This window comes from Nerophis lumbriciformis, linkage group LG02 (genome assembly GCF_033978685.3).
Source record: "Nerophis lumbriciformis linkage group LG02, RoL_Nlum_v2.1, whole genome shotgun sequence".
In the NCBI taxonomy this organism is placed as follows: domain Eukaryota; kingdom Metazoa; phylum Chordata; class Actinopteri; order Syngnathiformes; family Syngnathidae; genus Nerophis; species Nerophis lumbriciformis.
Genome location: NC_084549.2, coordinates 56,862,340 through 56,881,323, shown reverse-complemented (window position 1 = coordinate 56,881,323; position 18,984 = coordinate 56,862,340). Strand labels below are relative to the sequence as shown.

The 18,984-nt window shown below is 41.8% G+C and overlaps 3 protein-coding genes across 6 annotated transcripts in view; 1 reads left to right on the top strand and 2 right to left on the bottom strand.

The window, feature by feature from the left end:
* Window positions 1-793: 793 nt before the first annotated feature.
* On the bottom strand, window positions 794-11,502 carry lyrm7 (LYR motif containing 7). Its single transcript, XM_061965350.2, has 5 exons — window positions 11,422-11,502; window positions 4,880-4,952; window positions 4,715-4,785; window positions 4,459-4,540; window positions 794-1,083 (listed from the first exon to the last, which is right to left on the bottom strand). Exons 1-5 carry the CDS (start codon window positions 11,437-11,439, stop codon window positions 1,013-1,015), a joined length of 315 nt encoding a protein of 104 aa, XP_061821334.1. The 5' UTR covers window positions 11,440-11,502; the 3' UTR covers window positions 794-1,012.
* A 38-nt stretch (window positions 11,503-11,540) lies between these two features.
* On the top strand, window positions 11,541-13,862 carry hint1 (histidine triad nucleotide binding protein 1). The gene is made up of 3 exons (XM_061965335.1): window positions 11,541-11,706; window positions 13,428-13,532; window positions 13,602-13,862. Exons 1-3 carry the CDS (start codon window positions 11,569-11,571, stop codon window positions 13,764-13,766), a joined length of 408 nt encoding a protein of 135 aa, XP_061821319.1. The 5' UTR covers window positions 11,541-11,568; the 3' UTR covers window positions 13,767-13,862.
* Window positions 13,863-13,929: 67 nt separating this feature from the next.
* cep170aa (centrosomal protein 170Aa) overlaps window positions 13,930-18,984 on the bottom strand; it is a 101,849-nt gene continuing 96,794 nt past the window's right edge. For all 4 annotated transcript variants that reach the window (XM_061965235.2, XM_061965262.2, XM_061965244.2 and 1 more), the window contains one exon: window positions 13,930-15,791. In XM_061965235.2, the coding sequence (XP_061821219.2) occupies window positions 15,487-15,791 (305 nt within the window). In that variant the 3' untranslated portion in view covers window positions 13,930-15,486. The remainder of the gene's footprint in view (window positions 15,792-18,984) is intronic.

Here is an 18,984-nt window from a genome sequence, read left to right as displayed (position 1 = left end):
AATCAAGTGAAACGCAACAAAAATGCAACAAACAGTGAAATATGAACGCGAAGGGTACATAATAAACCCACCTACAATCTGATACATCACTAAGCTTTGGAACTTTGTTGTGAAAATCTCCTTCCACGTCTGTGGAAACGCTTCCCGCCCAACACTGCTTGGTGCCTTGTCTGAGCTGCTGTGACGTAGATTACCATAGTAACTAATTAGATGACCATAGTAACTAATTAGATGACCATAGTAACTAGTATATCATGCAAAAGCGCAGATTCCAAGCATTGAAAGACTTAGTATAGTTGAAGACTTACGGTCATTAGAAAACATCACTGGACATCATAATGGCAGCTACACTTTCCATCTTAAAGATCTAAAAAAATTATTTGGGAATGTCCGGCGGGCCAGATTGAAAAGCTTAACGGGCCGCATGTGGCCCCGGGGCCTTAATTTGCCCAGGTCTGCTTTAGAGAGACTTAGACTTCCTTTATTGTCATTCAAATTTGAACTTTACATTACAGATAAGAACAACATTTTGTTGCATTAGCTCGTTGTAGTGCAGGATAAAAGAGCAATAAGGTGCAGACATAAATAGATATACTGTACAGATAAATATATTGCACTTTTGCATATGCATCCATGTTTATGGATGTATGTTATATTGTTTTTATATTCCAGCGAATAGATAACCGCATTTTTTTTATTAACCTGATTGGGTTTTAAACAATAAATATAAAAGTCTTGCTGCTATACTGCAAGCTAGCGTTAACCGCAAAGAAAAAATAACATACACATGCAATAACAACAACAATTTTTAAATAGTTTAACTTTGTACATGATTAAAATTGTACAGCACATATAGGAACATCAGATGTCTCCAGCAAAAATATAAAAGTATCCACAAGGTCCTGATCTTGGTTTGGAGATCATAATGAAATGTTGGGGATGGTAGTACATGTCTTTTGTGTTGCAATGTAGACATAAGTCTCTGTCCTTGTTGGGTTATTAAGTCACTCCGTTATGACTTTTTCCTGGGCTGGTCACAGTAGGGGACATTTTCTAACAGAAGACTCTCTCTTGGTCGAAGCACTGCAAGAATAAGAGCACAAAAAACATCAGGGATACCTAGCAAAAATCCACAAAACACTTTCTATTTATAATGTATTCTGATGAACCCACTCTACATTACATTTTGTTTAAATTATGTACATACCATAGTTATTGTGGTACTTATTTTGGTAATCTTGAATATTGTAGATTATGCATTGACAGCTTTCTTTAGAAGACAAAATATACAGTGCATCCGGAAAGTATTCGCCTTACAATTTCCACATTTTGTCATGTTATAGCCTTATTCCAAAAGGGAATTAATTCATTTTTGTCCTTACAATTCTACACCCAATACCCCACAATAACACTGTGATGTTTTTATGTCGTTTACAAATGTTGGCATATTTAACACTAATAGAAAACTAAGAAATCACATGTCCATAAGTATTCACAGCCTTTGCCATGAAGCTCCTGCTACAACTGATCATACTTGAGATGTTCCAACAGCTTAATTGGAGCCCACCTGTGGTATATTCAGTTGGTTGGACATGATGTAGAAAGGCACACACACCTGTCTATATAAAAAGTTCCCACACTTGACAATGCATGACAAAGAATTGTCTGTAGACATCCGAGACAGGATTGTCTCGAGGCACAAATCTGGTGAAGGGTACAGAAAAATATCTGCTGCCTTGAATATGCCAATGAGCACAGGGGCCTCCATCATCCATAAATGGAAGAAGTTTGGAACCCACGGGTGAAAAGGACCCTAGACAGGGAGGTGATCAAGAACCCGATGTTCACTCTTTCAGAGCTACAGCATTCCTCTGTGGAGAGGAAACCCTTACAGAAGGAGAACCTTCTCTGCAGCAATCCACTAGTCAGGCCTGTATGGTAGAGTGACCAGACGAAATACATTTCTTTGTAAAAGGTTTGCCAAAATGCACCTGAAAGACTCTCAGACTATGATAAACTAAATTCTCTGGTCTGATGAGACAAAGATTGAACTCTTGGGCGTGAATGCCAGGCATCATGTTTGGAGAAAACCAGGCACCACTCATTACTAGGCCAATACCATCCCTACCGCGAAGCATGGTGGTGGCAGCGTCATGCTGTGGGGATGTTTTTTAGTGGCCCGAACCGGAGGACTAGTCAGGATAGAGAGAAAGATGAAATGCAGCAATGTACAGAGACATCCTGGATGAAAACCTGCTCCAGAGCGCTCTTGAACTAAGACTGGGGCGACGGTCCATTAAGATATCAAAGGAATGGCTGCAGGACAACTCTGTAAGCGTCCTTGAGTGGCGCAGCCAGAGCCCAGACTTCAATCCGATTGAACATCTCTGGAGAGATCTGAAAATTGCTTCCCATTCAACTTGATGGAGCTTGAGAGGTGCTGCAAAGAGGAATGGGCGAAACTGCTCAAAAATAGGTGTGCCAAGCTTCTGGCGTTGTATTCAAAAAGATTTGAGGCTGTAATTGGTGCCGAAGGTGCATCAACAAAATATTGTGCAAAGGCTGTGATTACTTATGTACAGTGTTGGGACTTACAAAGTAACGCGTTACTGTAACGCCGTTAGTTTCGGCGGTAACTAGTAATCTAACGCGTTATTTTTTATATTCAGTAACTCAGTTACCGTTACTACATGATGCGTTACTACATCAAAAGTAACGTAAAATAACGCAGTATCGGCTAGAAACAGAAGCGCTGCGGTGTCGTTCTTCTGAATCTTCCTCTGTCATAAGCTGGAGGGAAGAAAAGAGGCGCGGTCTATGTGTGTGTCTGGGTGTGGGTGTGGGGAGGGGAGACACACACGTGATCCGCGGTTTGATATATGAAACAAAAAAGTTGTTGGCACGTTCAGTCCACACACAGCGTGGTCATGGCGAGCGGAGTAACGGAGGAGCTTGAACGCCCCGCGACATTGAATCGGTGTGTTTATAGGTGCAGACTTGGTTGTGCAAAACGAGGGTTTTAAACACATGCTGAACGTGCTTGAGTCACGTTACGACATCCCGTCGCGCACCCACTTCAGCGATAAGATTGTGCCAGATCTTTATGAGCAGGAGAAGAAAAAAGTTGTGGCTGAACTATACCGAGCATCATCTGTTGCACTCATGACAGACGGGTGGACGTCCAGGGGAACTATAAGCGCTCACTTCATCACAGCAGACTGGGAGATGAGAAGACACGCCCCCTCTACGAGAGTCACCTTGCGCAGGTACTGACACAAGCAGTGGAGGAATGGAAGATAAAGATATCCCAGTCACACGTGATAATGCCAAAAATCTAATAATTACAGTGAATGAGGCAGGACTGGGACCACAGATAGGTGCTTTGCACATGTAGTGAATTTGGCATCACAGAAGGGAATCTCAGTCAATAGGATGGAGCGCCTCCTTGGGAGGATCAGGAAGGAGGTTTCCTACTTCCACCCAAGCACAACAGCTGCTCATGTGCTTAAGACAAAGCAAAAAATGCCTACTCATAAGCTCATACATGATGTCCCAACGAGGTGGAACTCCACTTATGATATGTTGGAGCAGCAGGCAGCTATATACTCTGCATTGACCCACAACACCCTGAAGACAAATGTCACCCTGTCTGATGATGATGATGTGAGAGTGACAGATGAGGTCCTCCAGGTGCTTAAACCCCTCAAAAGTGTTACATCTCTACTGAGCACTGAAACTTCACCATCTGTGTCAATGATCCTGCCACTGAAAACAAGGATTCTACAATCCATGGCTCCAAGTGTGGAAGACAGCAGCATCACTCCAGATGTCAGGCTTTATTTCACAACCTATGTTTCAAGGAAGATGATGTGCCTTCTTATGTTGCACTTTAACTTGTTTTTTATTAATGGTCATTGGTCCAAGTTTAAAGAAAGGAGGAATGCCTTTTTATGTTGCACTGTTTTTCATTAATTATGTTAAAAGCAAAATAAAAATGCATGTCAAGTTGATCAACAGATTGTATTATTCTCCAGTGCAATAACAGTACTGAAATGAAGGCTAAAAGGGCATTAATGGGAGCTTTAAAAAAAAAAAGAAGTAACTAAATAGTTACTTTTCACAGTAACGCATTACTTTTTGGTGTAAGTAACTGAGTTAGTAACTGAGTTACTTTTGAAATAAAGTAACTAGTAACTGTAACTAGTTACTGGTTTTCAGTAACTAACCCAACACTGCTTATGTACATGTGATTTCTTAGGTTTTTATCTTTAATACATTTCAGAAAGCTCTAAAAAAAAAAACTTCTCACATTGCCATGGGGTACTGTGTGAATAATTTTGAGGACAACAATGAATTAATGTCATTTTGGAACTAGGTTTTAACATATCAAAATATGGAAAAGGTGAAGTAAATACTTTACGGATGCACTGTACACATACAGTAGTTATATTTACTCACAAAGTTTCTGATCGCCGACATGCTCCATTTGAAGTACGGACTTCCGTAGAACTACTTCCACGTCTGAGCCCATTTTGATCATCTGTAACAAAAAGTGGTTTCTCGAGTAAATGCAGACACGATTGTAAGATAATGCACGATAAATGTGTTGAAATGTAAAAAAACAAGGTTAAAACAATGTTCAAACTCCTATGGCAACGTTTTAAACACTTTAAAAGATTGACATGGAAATGCTGAGGAATAATAACCACTTTACCTTCTCAATGTTTTCTTCTGATGATTCATTTTTATTCTTAAGAAACTCCTCGTTGATCTTTAGTTTGGCAGCTGTGGGAAAGAATAAATGGATGCATTTGTACAATGTGGCGCATTGGATCTAATAACATCCACATTGGTCAATTTATTTTAAAAACAACCTCACCTGTCAGTGCTCTCTCATCATCTTTGAATACAGCCATTCTTGTCCGGTGCAGCGATTTAAACACACTCAGGACCTGAGTATGTACAAACATAAACCACGTTTGTTTAATGCTATCTAAAATAAAAGGTAATTATGGGCCTGCTGCAATGCCAGCGCCCATTCACATGCTGCTAAGAAGCAGTGAATGCAAGCAGCCCATATTATTATTGCTCATACTTCAAACTTTATTATTCTTTTTCCGCACATTTCTCTTACACTTAATACGAGAAGAACCGGCCAACGAACCCCCACATATGTTATACCGTCGGAAAGGGGCTGTTCGCGCAGATAGCGGTACTTTAAATTGGGACAATTTCGTGTTACCATGGCAGCGCTATTCACGAATAAACTAAAAAAATGGGCCACTGGAATGGCTACGCACCTTTATAACGGCGAATATTTAAACTTTTTGAGCTACTTTTGCTACCGTTTAACCTAGAGTCAAATAACTTGGCATAAGACACTTGTTACCTGTTAGCATGCAAACGATAGCATGTTAGCAAGCTAACTTAAGAATGCTAACTTTTTAATCTAATTTTACACTTCTTTTTTTCTATTTCCGCAACCATACCTTTGAGTCATATAACTTGCTATATGAAACATGCTGACTGTAATCATGCTATCGTTAGTGTGGTTGGGGGGCGGGGTTGAGGTGCAGGCAGCATACTCCTTCCCCTTTGAGCTGTCCTGGATGAAATTAAATTATTTTTTCCAATCATTTTGGAACTTGCAAGCGTACTTCTTCTGACTCGTCGTCGCCATGTCTCTTCTTCGTTCTTCTGCTTCGTCTCCTTCTTGTTGTGTGTGCAGTTGTGCACTGAGCTCCAAAAGCCGTAGATGTTATTGTAGCGTCCCGGAAGAGTTAGTGCTGCAAGGGGTTCTGGGTATTTGTTCTGTTGTGTTTATGTTGTGTTACGGTGCGGATGTTCTCCCGAAATGTGTTTGTCATTCTTGTTTGGTGTGGGTTGACAGTGTGGCGCATATTAGTAACAGTGTTAAAGTTGTTTATACGGCCACCGTCAGTGTGACATGTATGGCTGTTGACTAAGTATGCATTGCATTCACTTGTGTGTGTGTGTGTGCTTGAAATTAACGTTATCATTAAACCAGTTAAAAGATCATACAACGTGTCAGCATTTATTGACATCTTCTTGATATCTTTGAGTAAAGACCATTGTTAAACCCGTCCAACGCTACATTATTATGTGACTGGGCCGGCACGCTGTTTATAGGGAGGATTAGCGGACGCCTGGACATCATGCGGCTGTTAAGGGGTAAAGGTTTCAGGTGAGAGAGGACGCTACTGGCAGTGCCTTTAAGGCACGCCCCCAATATTGTTGTCCGGGTGGAAATCGGGAGAATGGGTTCCCCTTAAGATTTTTGGGAGGGGCACTGAAATTCGAGAGTCTCCCGGAAAAATCAGGAGGGTTGGCAAGTATGGGTCCAGGGCTTTTGATTGATTGATTGAGACTTTTATTAGTAGGTTGCACAGTGAAGTACATATTCCGTACAATTGACCACTAAATGGTAACACCCAAATAAGTTTTTCAACTTGTTTAAGTCGGGGTCCACTTAAATTGATTCATGATACAGATATATACTATCATCATAATACAGTCGTCATACAAGATCATCACATTGAATTATTTACAATCCGGGGTGTGGAGGGGGGCGGGTTTGGTTGTTATCATCAGTCATCAACAATTGAGAACAGAGAAATGGATATTGGAACAGTGTAGGTCTGACTTGGTAGGATATGGACAGCAAGTAGTGGGCGCAGAGAGAGAGAGAGAGAGAGAGAGAGAGAGAGAGAGAGAGAGAGAGAGAGAGAGAGAGAGAGATCAGAAGGCATAAGAAAAAGTATCTGCATTTGATTGTTTACATTTGATTATTAACAATCCGGGGAGGGTGTTAGTTTAGGGTTGTAGCTGCCTGGAGGTGAACTTTTATTGCGGTTTTGAAGGAGGATAGAGATGCACTTTCTTTTATACCTGTTGGGAGCGCATTCCACATTGATGTGGCATAGAAAGAGAATGAGTTAAGACCTTTGTTAGTTCGGAATCTGGGTTTAACGTGGTTAGTGGAGCTCCCCCTGGTGTTGTGGTTATGGCAGTCATTTACGTTAAGGAAGTAGTTTGACATGTACTTCGGTATCAGGGAGGTGTAGCGGATTTTATAGACTAGGCTCAGTGCAAGTTGTTTTACACTGTCCTCCACCCTGAGCCAGCCCACTTTGGAGAAGTGGGTAGGAGTGAGGTGTGATCTGGGGTGGAGGTCTAGAAGTAATCTGACTAGCTTGTTCTGGGATGTTCGGAGTTTAGATTTGAGGGTTTTGGAGGTGCTAGGGTACCAGGAGGTGCATGCGTAATCGAAAAAGGGTTGAATGAGAGTTCCCGCCAGAATCCTCATGGTGCTTTTGTTGACCAGAGAGGAGATTCTATAGAGAAATCTCGTTCGTTGGTTGACCTTTTTGATTACCTTGGTTGCCATTTTATCACAGGAAAGATTAGCCTCTAGAATGGAACCTAGGTAGGTGACCTCATCCTTCCTGGTGATAACAATGTCACCCACTTTTATAGTGAAGTAACTGACTTTCTTAAGGTTGATGTGGGACCCAAACAGGATGGATTCTGTTTTACCCAAGTGTATGGATAGCTTGTTGTCAGCGAGCCAGGTGCAAGTTCTACAGAGTTTAGCACTGTGGATTTTCTCCACCTGTGACTTGTCCTTGTCTGATACCAGCAAGGCCGAGTCATCCGCAAACAAGAACAATTCACAGTCGCATGCCGATGACAAGTCGTTTATGTATACTAGGAACAGTAAAGGCTCCAATATACTGCCTTGGGGGACTCCACAGCTCACTGAGAGGGGGTGGGGGGGACACACGGTGCCGTTCACCTCTACCACCTATTCCCTCCCCTCCAAGTAAGATTGCATCCAGCTCGATGAGGTTTTGTCTAATCCGATTGCTCTGAGCTTATCCAACAGTATAGCGTGGTTAACGGTGTCAAAGGCCTTCTGAATGTCCAGCATGACCATGCCGCAGTATTTGCCCGCGTCCACCTCATGTTTGATGTGGTCGGTCAGATAGAGAAGGCATGTGTCAGTGGAGTGGTTAGTTCTGAAGCCGGATTGGAATTTGTACATGAGTTTATTGGTGGCAAGGTAACCATCGACCTGTTCATAAACTATTTTTTCCATTACTTTCGAAATGGAACTGAGAATAGAAACAGGTCGGTAGTTGCCAGGTTCCAATTTGCTTCCTTTTTTAAAGAGGGGAGTTACTCTTGCTATCTTAAAATCTTTTGGTACTAGGCCTTGTGAAATTGAGAGGTTTATTATGTGCGTGGGGCAGCACGGTGGCAGAGGGGTTAGTGCATCTGCCTCACAATACGAAGGTCCTGAGTAGTTGGGTTCAATCCCGGGCTCGGGATCTTTCTGTGTGGAGTTTGCATGTTCTCCCCGTGACTGCGTGGGTTCTCTCCGGGTACTCCGGCTTCCTCCCACTTCCAAAGACATGCACCTGGGGATAAGTTGATTGGCAACACTAAATTGGCCCTAGTGTGTGAATGTTGTATGTCTATCTGTGTTGGCACTGCGATGAGGTGGCGACTTGTCCAGGGTGTACCCCGCCTTCCGCCCGATTGTAGCTGAGATAGGCTCCAGCGCCCCCCGCGACCCCAAAGGGAATAAGCGGTAGAAAATGGATGGATGGATTATGTGCGTGATGATTGGGGCAATGATGGAGGCAGAGTCCCTGAGGAATCTGGAGGGGATATTGTCAAGGCCGGTGGCCTTGTTTGGGTGGAGCGCGCTCAATTTTTTAAGCACCTCATCAGCTGTGACCATTTCTAATTTGAAATCATTGTTGGATACTCCTAGCTTTCTGTAGAAGGCTTTAATGTGTTCTACACCAAAGCGACCAGAGTGGTGGGACAGCTTGTTGACAAGAGTTGCGGCTGTGCTGGTGAAAAAGGCGTTAAGTCTGCTTGCTACCTCCATTTTGTCTGTAATGAGGGAGTCACCCTCCTTGATGCTGATGTTGGTGAGTCTGGTTTTAAGTTTTTGGCTGCAACTGAGAAGCTGGTTGTTGAGAATTTTCCAGAGCTCACGTGGCTTATTTGTGTTTTCCTCTATTTTGTCGTTAATGTAATTTTTTTTTTTGGATTTAGACAGGTTAGTTGACTTATTTCTCAATTTATTGCATTGCTTTTTGAGAGTTGAAAGGAGTGATTCAGTGTTTCCCACACATTCATTTATTTGTGGCGGCCCGCCACGAAAGAATTACGTCCGCCACAAATGGATTTTTCGGCTTTTGACTCGCTCGACCGCTCATAAAAGCAATGGGACTCTGTCTGTGAATGTACCTTGTAGTTACAACTCCGGTGCAGTAGGTGGCAGTAGCCTACTATGCATTGTAACTCCGCCAATAGCACTTAATTCACCTGGTGGGCCAGAAGAAGAAGAAGAAGACGACGACGACGAAGGATCAAAATACGAGGGTAATATAGGTTATAGGTAGATAGGTTATAGCTGCATCGCTCGCGGCTCGTCATATATTTAACGTTAATCCGCGATTTCACCGAGCGTTTCACTGACGGTGAGCAGCCTGACGCTGCTTCATTAACACCGCCGCTGTTTGACTCGGGGGCCGTGGCAGACGCACGTAGTAACAGTCACGTGTTTTCATACCGACGAGCTAACGTGTCCAGGTTATAACCCTGTTGTCAATAAACACATGTGGACTGAAGCTAAATTGTCCACTGTCCACTGCAGCATGTGAATGCAATGAAAAGAATAAAATCTGAGCCAACCAGCTGTTAAAATGTTGTCCAGGTTAATGTTTTGGCCATTAAAGGCCCTTCATTTCAAGATTTCAACTGTGATCGGGCTTTAAACAGGTGGCTGACCTGTTCAGATGGGTGTAACTGCTACTGGTCAAATAATGTGAAATAGCATTTAATTTTACATGTATGCAATGCCATTTAAATGTAATTATAGATAATAATAATAGTAATAATAATAATAATAAATACTGTGTAGTGTTGTAAATAGTCAACGGGAAGGATTTTAGTAAGATATAAGCCATGAGCACTACACAGCCAGAAAAAAACCTAGGCAGGACAAGTAAAAATATTGGGGCAAGTAGATTTGAGAAGTCGGGCAAGTAGAAAAAAACCTTAACGTTGAACCCTGCATGTGTTGAGCTGCTACCGCTTAAGGTTAGACGGCACTGTACATAGAGCGGTTCTGCTCGTTAGTAATAAATTCTAATGTTGGATGTTCACTCCTTCACACAGATGAGTATAGAAAAATATTTTCAACGGCCGAAAAGGGCTCGACTTGGAGAGGAGGTAGGCCTACAGTCCGGACCACAGGTGCGACCTGTTCAGCAGCAGCAGGAGGAGGAGGAGGAGGTTGACTGACTGTGGCAGGACACCGCTGCCTCTGTTTCACTTCATGTTGCTGGTACATAAAATGGTTGTAGTAGTAGGCTAAAGTTAAATTATTTAGTATTCACTAATTAAAGGGGCAGAGCTTTAAGAAACATTTTAGCTTTTATATTTTATAAGATATATTTTTTGTAAGAACCACAATTAATAAATATATTTCAGTGAATAACTAATTGTTCAAATCTGTATATAAATATGTACATAAAGTGTTGTAATTATATTCCAACTCCGCGTTCTTCTTGGTCATCGCCGCTGCCGCCGCCACCCCCAGCCCCTCGACCACACCACCACAAATAGATGCCTGTCCTGTGGGAAACACTGTGATTTGAGTTTGTTATTATTGGGTTGTTTATCTACTTCTGTTTTACACTTTTGGTATTCGGAGTATTTTCTGTCTCTGTCTTTTATGGCAGCTAGTAGGTCCGGATTCATCCATGGTTCAGAGCGGGCTTTGATCCTGACTGTTTTCACGGGAGCCATGTCATTTAGTATCTTTAGGGGCACTGAAATTCGGGAGTCTCCCGGAAAAATCGGGTGGGTTGGCAAGTATGGGTCCAGGGCAATTTTCTAGTTTCTATACACAATCCCAGTTTACAATTGTAATGATAATTATTGCATTTTTTTAAATGTATTTTTTTATATACCTTTATTTATAAATTGCAACATTTACAAACAATTGAGAAATAATAATAATAATCAAAAACAGTACAAAACAGCGCCAGGGGGTTGTAAACACAATAAAGTAACTAAAATAGAATGCAAAACATATATACATATATATACATATATATATATATAACAAAGTGTAAAGCCATAGGCTCACACAAGTTCAGAAAATAATTTAAATTTGGAACACAGCATCATCGTTTTCACAGCTTTTTCGTTGTTAGAGGTAGAGTGTTTTAACGTAGAGTTCTAATTCTTTTTTAAAAGCACAAAAAACAGGTCGGGTATTGAGAAACTTACATTTATGAATATAAAACTTAGCCAATTTAAATATATATATATATATATATATACATATATATTGCGATATAGCAAGCGCCTCACCTTCAGCCGAGTACCCATCTTGACTTCCGTGGTGCACTTCCGCCTTGGGTGAGCCACAGACCAATCAGAGGAGACGTCGCGTTGACGTTCCTCAGGAGCCAATCAGCTTCCAGCGGGATCCTTTGAGCGACGCCGCCTGCTGCTCTCATGTCAGTCGTGTGCTGCCGAGCCAACATGGCTGACGAGACGGTTAAAGCTCAGCTGGCACAGCCAGGGGGAGACACAATATTTGGCAAGATCATACGCAAGGAAATCCCTGCCAAGTTGATCTACGAGGACGACCAAGTATGCTTTCATCAACTTTTAGCGCATTGGTAGTCAAGCTAGGTTGGTGCTAATGTTAGCTGTATGCTAGCTCTGCAGAAAGTCCACTGCTACTATTCTGCACAATAGTACACCACTCCCACGTATGGGTTTTAAAATGTAAAACAGGCTGACTGTAATGCTTGTTTCTGTCTAAAACGTTGATTGGCATTTGGCTTGACTGATTTCCACAACTGCTTGCTAGTACTATTATCAATTTTATTATGTGCATCAATGCAAAATACCCCCTTTTGTGCAATATTTTGATTATCTAGCTATTAAATCCCAGGATGCTTAAGTTCCTTAGTGTATTGTTTGGTAAGAACGAAAATAAAACAGTAAATCCGGCTTTTTGAAGCCTTTATTAGTCAGGCTCAACATGAAATATAGGCCTAAGTGCAGTGCAAAGTACAAAAGCATGCAGGGTTATTTTTATTGAGCCTGGTGAATGTTTTCCAATAAAGGGCTCAACATTTTTTTTTTGCAAGAATATTAAATGTGCACAGAAATGTAATATGAGAGTGAAGAACAATTGGAACAATTTCCCTTGTGGATCATTAAAGTTTGTCTAAGTCTAAGAACATAGCACTTACCATGCAGCCTATGATCATATTGCTTTGTCATCGCAATACAACTTACACCCCTTAAGGGGTGCAGTGGCAATGTCCATCCATCCATCCATCTTCTTCCGCTTAGCCTAAGCAGGGAAGCCCAGACTTCCCTCTCCCCAGCCACTTCGTCCAGCTCTTCCCGTGGGACCCCGAGGCGTTCCCAGGCCAGCCGGGAGACATAGTCTTCCCAACGTGTCCTGGGTCTTCCCCGCGGCCTCCTACCGGTCGGACGTGCCCTAAACACCTCCCTAGGGAGGCGCTCGGGTGGCATCCTGACCAGATGTCTGAACCACCTCATCTGGCTCCTCTCGATGTGGAGGAGCAGCGGCTTTACTTTGAGCTCCCCCCGGATGGCAGAGCTTCTCACCCTATCTCTAAGGGAGAGCCCCGCCACCCGGCGGAGGAAACTCATTTCGGCCGCTTGTACCCGTGATCTTGTCCTTTCGGTCATAACCCAAAGCTCATGACCATAGGTGAGGATGGGAACGTAGATCGACCGGTAAATTGAGAGCTTTGCCTCCTGGCTCAGCTCCTTCTTCACCACAACGGATCGATACAGCGTCCGCATTACTGAAGACGCCGCACCGATCCGCCTGTCGATCTCACGATCCACTCTTCCCTCACTCGTGAACAAGACTCCGAGGTACTTGAACTCCTCCACTTGGGGCAAGATCTCCTCCCCAACCCGGAGATGGCACTCCACCCTTTTCCGGGCGAGAACCATGGACTCGGACTTGGAGGTGCTGATTCTCATCCCAGTCGCTTCACACTCAGCTGCGAACCGATCCAGTGGCAATGTATCGCTATAAAATGATGTCTCATTAAGTATTCATGTGCATGATGATAATTAAAGTTAAAGTACCAATGATTGTCACACACACACTAGGTGTGGTGAAATTATTCGCTGCATTTGACCCATCACCCTTGATCACCCCCTGGGAGGTGAGGGGAGCAGTGAGCAGCAGTGGTGGCCGTGCCCGGGAATCAATTTTTTTGTGATTTAACCCCCAATTCCAACCCTTGATGCTGAGTGCCAAGCAGGGAGGCAATGGGTCCCATTTTTATAGTAATGGTGTTTCTCTTATGTTTCAGTGTGTGGCTTTCCCTGATATCTCCCCCCAAGCACCCACTCACATCCTGGTGGTACCCAAGAGGCCAATAGTCCAACTGTCCAAAGCGGAGGATAGCGATGCTGCGGTAAGAATGATGAAATGTTTACATAAACTGTCGTGCTTATAATAAAAATCATTTATCTCTCACTGTTAGTTGTTGGGCCACTTGCTAATCGTGGCTAAAAAGTGTGCCGAGCAGGCGGGTCTGACCAACGGCTACAGGATCGTCATCAACGACGGGCCGGACGGAGGCCAGTCAGTCTACCACGTCCACATCCATGTCCTTGGGGGGCGAGGCCTGCAATGGCCCCCTGGCTAACCCGATGTAATTTACTGTGGATGAAGACAGCTTGTCGTGTGACTAAATCAAACAAAATCTGAAGATTAATCAGCGGTAATAAAAAAGGTGATGTCACAGTTTGTTTTCATTATTAGTATGCCTCTTGTGGTGTTCTAAGAAATAATAAAACATTTTTATTTGAAATCGAGTAAAAGGTGACTCGTAACATTGAAGAAGACCTAGTGGATGGTTCTGTTTTATTGACAATAAAAACTGCAGAATTAAACAAATATAAAATACATAAAACATTCACAATTAAAGTAAAATAAATAAATGTTTCCTTTACAAAAAAAAATAACTGACCAAATATGGAGATTTAAAAAATAAAAATACTGGTACCGAAAATTCACTTCAATACGTTTTTTTTTCTTATTTAAAAAGTGGTGAAAGCTTGGGACATAATGATGCAGCCTTGCACTTTCTCTAAGCAAAAAACAACAAAAAATGTGCAAAATAAACATTTTTTCTTCATTATCTACCAATATCAGGCAAAGCAGAGCATCTCATCACTAAATCCTCTCAGTACTAATACTATATACAATATGAGTGGCACAGGGAGTGGTTTATGTCTTTAAAAGTAAATGTTGGCAAAACTTCTGCAGGACAATGAACAATGTAGACTTTTTTTTATACATGATGCTGCATTATAAGCAACATTCATAAATAGGAGGGAGGAGCTAGTTTAAAGACAATAGGAAATTCACACTAATGAAACTGGTAAAACACCTACAAAACATCGGTATCCAAATATTACAAAATAGCTACTTTTTGTTCAATAGAAGACTAAAGTAGAAAAAGTCCAATCGCAAAAAAAAAAACATAGGACACTTGCGTGCTACATGGGCTGATGACACCAGTTCCAACAGGCAAAATGAAGATAAGGCAGCAATGATAAGCGTTTCTACATTGCCAAACTGAAAGAATCGGAGGGAAACTGTGCATTAACAAAATAAACCTTAACTTTGGTACTTTTTGACTAAAGCGTAAATAGGCTCCACACACACATTTTCAACTAGTACATGCTACTGGAGGTCCAACTAGTAGGTTCTGAGGACGGGACAAGTAAAAGGCTAAAAGAAGATGCAATGGACGGACTGTTATGAACAGCGGTATCGCACAAAAGTCATGTGAATTAATGTGTCAAGATACTTTAGAGTACTTGGTGTACAGTTTCTAAGTAGGGCTTTACTAACCACTGAAAACGAGTCAACACACAGACATTGTGCACATTGTACAGCCTAATGGTGCACAAGCTCTACCGGTAATTTTTGTTCCCAGTAGATAATAAATCTTGACTGCTATACAAGCTTTACACGGACTACTCTAAAGTATGTATCCAAGTTTACTTCCTTGACAAGGTGAAATACTTGCTGAAATGGGAGGGCCGCGCTCTCTTTTGTCAGATAGTGTGTCTTATAAAACTGCATTTCTGCTTACTTAATTAATGTAAAAAGTCTGTTTTGGACTAAGTTGGTCACATAAGGGCTGCTAAAATTGACTGTAGTGTAAAAAGAAATACTGTGTATTGTCATAAAAGTCATCTGTACATGCATTCTGTTTGTCTGAAAAGTAGCAGAGAGTCTTGTCTGAGGGCACATGGGATGTTTTTAAGGCATGGAGGAAGGTCCACACATGAGGAGATGGAGCGTTCAGTTCATAAGCAGCTGCGATGCTAACAGTCAATTCAGTCACTTTAGTTTCACTTCTGTGCGAGGGCCTCCTTCCCGCTGGGCCGCATGCGGCTAAAAGGCAGCCCCCCGACTGATGACAACCCGAGGCCTATGGTGACGTCCGTGCTAGAGGCGGAGCAAGTCGGAGGAACCCTCGCCGACTCTGTCGACCCGCCGGTCGCAGGAAGGATCTCTGGAAGCAGTTGTTTGGTCTGGAGCTGCTGGGGGCTGCTGGTGGAGGGGGGCACTGGTTTGCTGATCGCAGGCTTGGTTGGCGTGCTGGGGCTGGCCAAGGTGTCCAGCTTGCCTTCTGGGTCCAGCATCAGATTAATCACTGCGACCAAAAGACAGACAATGAGTGATCTGACTTGCAGCGGGACACAACAATAGGTACGTTGTCACCATCTATCAATCAATCAATCAATGTTTATTTATATAGCCCTAAATCACAAAAGTCTCAAAGGGCTACTGTGTCAAAAATACTAGAAATGCATGATTGTAGACGTAAATTACCACAATGTACAAACCCCGTTTCCATATGAGTTGGGAAATTGTGTTAGATGTAAATATAAACGGAATACAATGATTTGCAAATACTTTTCAACCCATATTCAATTGAATGCACTACAAAGACAAGATATTTGATGTTCAAACTCATAAACTTTATTTTTTTTTTGCAAATAATAATTAACTTAGAATTTCATGGCTGCAACACGTGCCAAAGTAGTTGGGGAAAGGCATGTTCATCACTGTGTTACATGGCCTTTCCTTTTAACAACACTCAGTAAACGTTTGGGAACTGAGGAGACACATTTTTTAAGCTTCTCAGGTGGAATTCTTTCCCATTCTTGCTTGATGTACAGCTTAAGTTGTTCAACAGTCCGGGGGTCTCCGTTGTGGTATTTTAGGCTTCATAATGCGCCACACATTTTCAATGGGAGACAGGTCTGGACTACAGGCAGGCCAGTCGAGTACCCGCACTCTTTTACTATGAAGCCACGTTGATGTAACACGTGGCTTGGCATTGTCTTGCTGAAATAAGCAGGGGCGTCCATGGTAACGTTGCTTGGATGGCAACATATGTTGCTCCAAAACCTGTATGTACCTTTCAGCATTAATGGCGCCTTCACAGATGTGTAAGTTACCCATGTCTTGGGCACGAATACACCCCCATGCCATCACAGATGCTGGCTTGTCAACTTTGCGCCTATAACAATCCGGATGGTTCTTTTCTTCTTTGGTCCAGAGGACACGACGTCCACAGTTTCCAAAAACAATTTGAAATGTGGACTCGTCAGACCACAGAACACTTTTCCACTTTGTATCAGTCCATTTTAGATGAGCTCATCCCAGCGTTTCTGGGTGTTGTTGATAAACGGTTTTCGCATTGCATAGGAGAGTTTTAACTTGCAATTACAGATGTAGCGACCAACTGTAGTTACTGACCGTGTGTTTCTTAAGTGTTCCTGAGCCCATGTGGTGATATCCTTTACACACTGATGTCGCTTGTTGATGCAGTACAGCCTGAGGGATCGAAGGTCACAGGCTTAGCTGCTTACGTGCTGTGATTTCTCCAGATCCTCTGAACCATTTGATGATATTACGGACCGTAGATGTTGAAATCCCTAAATTCCTTGCAATAGCTGGTTGAGAAAGGTTTTTCTTAAACTGTTCAACAATTTGCTCACGCATTTGTTGACAAAATGGTGACTTTCGCCCCATCCTTGTTTGTGAATGACTGAGCATTTCATAGAATCTACTTTTATACCCAATCATGGCACCCACCTGTTCCCAATTTGCCTGTTCACCTGTGGGATGTTCCAAATAAATGTTTGATGAGCATTCCTCAACTTTATCAGTATTTATTGCCACCTTTCCCAACTTTTTTGTCACGTGTTGCTGGCATCAAATTCTAAAGTTAATGATTATTTGCAAAAAAAAAAAATGTTTATCAGTTTGAACATCAAATATCTTGTCTTTGTAGCATATTCAACTGAATATGGGTTGAAAATGATTTGCAAATCATTGTATTCCGTTTATATTTACATCTAACACAATTTCCCAACTCATATGGAAACAGGGTTTGTACCACACTGGGCTTAAGGGTAGTGTATATGTTTACCGTCAATGCTGTTACTATAGTTGGGGCATTTTATTTAGCCAAACAGGAAATAGAATTAGGCGTTAATTTGAAAAATCATCGATAAAACAACTTCAGTTTCAAGGTTAATAATACTTGGGAGTGCGTGAGGAAGTGGAAAGAAAAAATTCAGTAATTTGCTTGTGTGGACCACGCGCCTAGAGGCTATAAGAGACTGAATAGAGGCTTTACAGATGTTCTTTATTTTCCCAAACTGGAGAAGATTAGGCTTGCACTAATTGGCTGTTCTGTGAAGTTTCTAGAAGAATGCAGTGGTTTCATAAAATATGTAAAAGAGATCGATCTCATATTTAACTGCGATTGAAAAATAATTTAAATGTAGATCATTGAAGAGCCTTTTGTCTGCGTTTGTGTACTGCTACACCGTGTTGGGGACATTCAGGAGTGCAGCTGTGGCTTTGTGTCAATATTTGTCTGTACCCATTTATTTGACTGATGCAGGGTTGTTTGTTTATAAAGTTAAAGTACCACTGATAGTCACACACACACACTAGGTGTGGTGAAATAATCCTCAGCATTTGACCCATCCCCTTGTTCCACCCCCTGGGAGGTGAGAGGAGCAGTGAGCAGCAGCGGTGGCCACGCTCGGGAATCATTTTGGTGATTTAACCCCCAATTCCAACACTTGATGCTGAGTGCCAAGCAGGGAGGCATTTTTATATGACTTGGATGGGGTTTGAACTCACGACCTACCGACCTCAGGGCGGACACTCTAACCACAAGGCCACTGACAGGCCTTGTGACCTTATATATATATATATATATATATATATTGTAATTATAATTTTTTAAATGTATTTATTTATTATTTCTATATGTGTGTGGAGGGGAAAACATTTGACATGTGTGTGTTGTTTTACTGTTAATTATAAATATAAAAAAACCCTCAATAAACAAATGTAAAAAAAAAAAAAAACTGAATAGAGGCTTTAATTGGAGCATTTATGGTGTGTAACCAATAATGTTGAAGAAAGAAACATGCTGTTATTGTGATGATTATGAATCCAGCGCACTAGTACGTCTCAGAGGCATTAATATATTAAGTTGCAGAAAGTTGGAGTTAATAAATCAATAAGTTGCAGAGGGAGGGAGTTAACATATCAAGTTGCTGAGAGATGGCTTTTATATATCCATAAGTTGTTAATAGGTGTAGTTAATACATCCATAAATTGCTTAGAGATGGAGTTAATATATCAATGAATTGATTATAGATGGGGTTAGTATACCATTAAGTTGCGGAGAGATGCAGATATCAATAAGTTGTGGAAAGGTGTAGTTGTTATTATATCTATAAGTTGCAGAGAGGTGTGGTGAACATATCAATATATTGCTGTGAGGTGGAGTTAACATATCAATACGTTGTGTA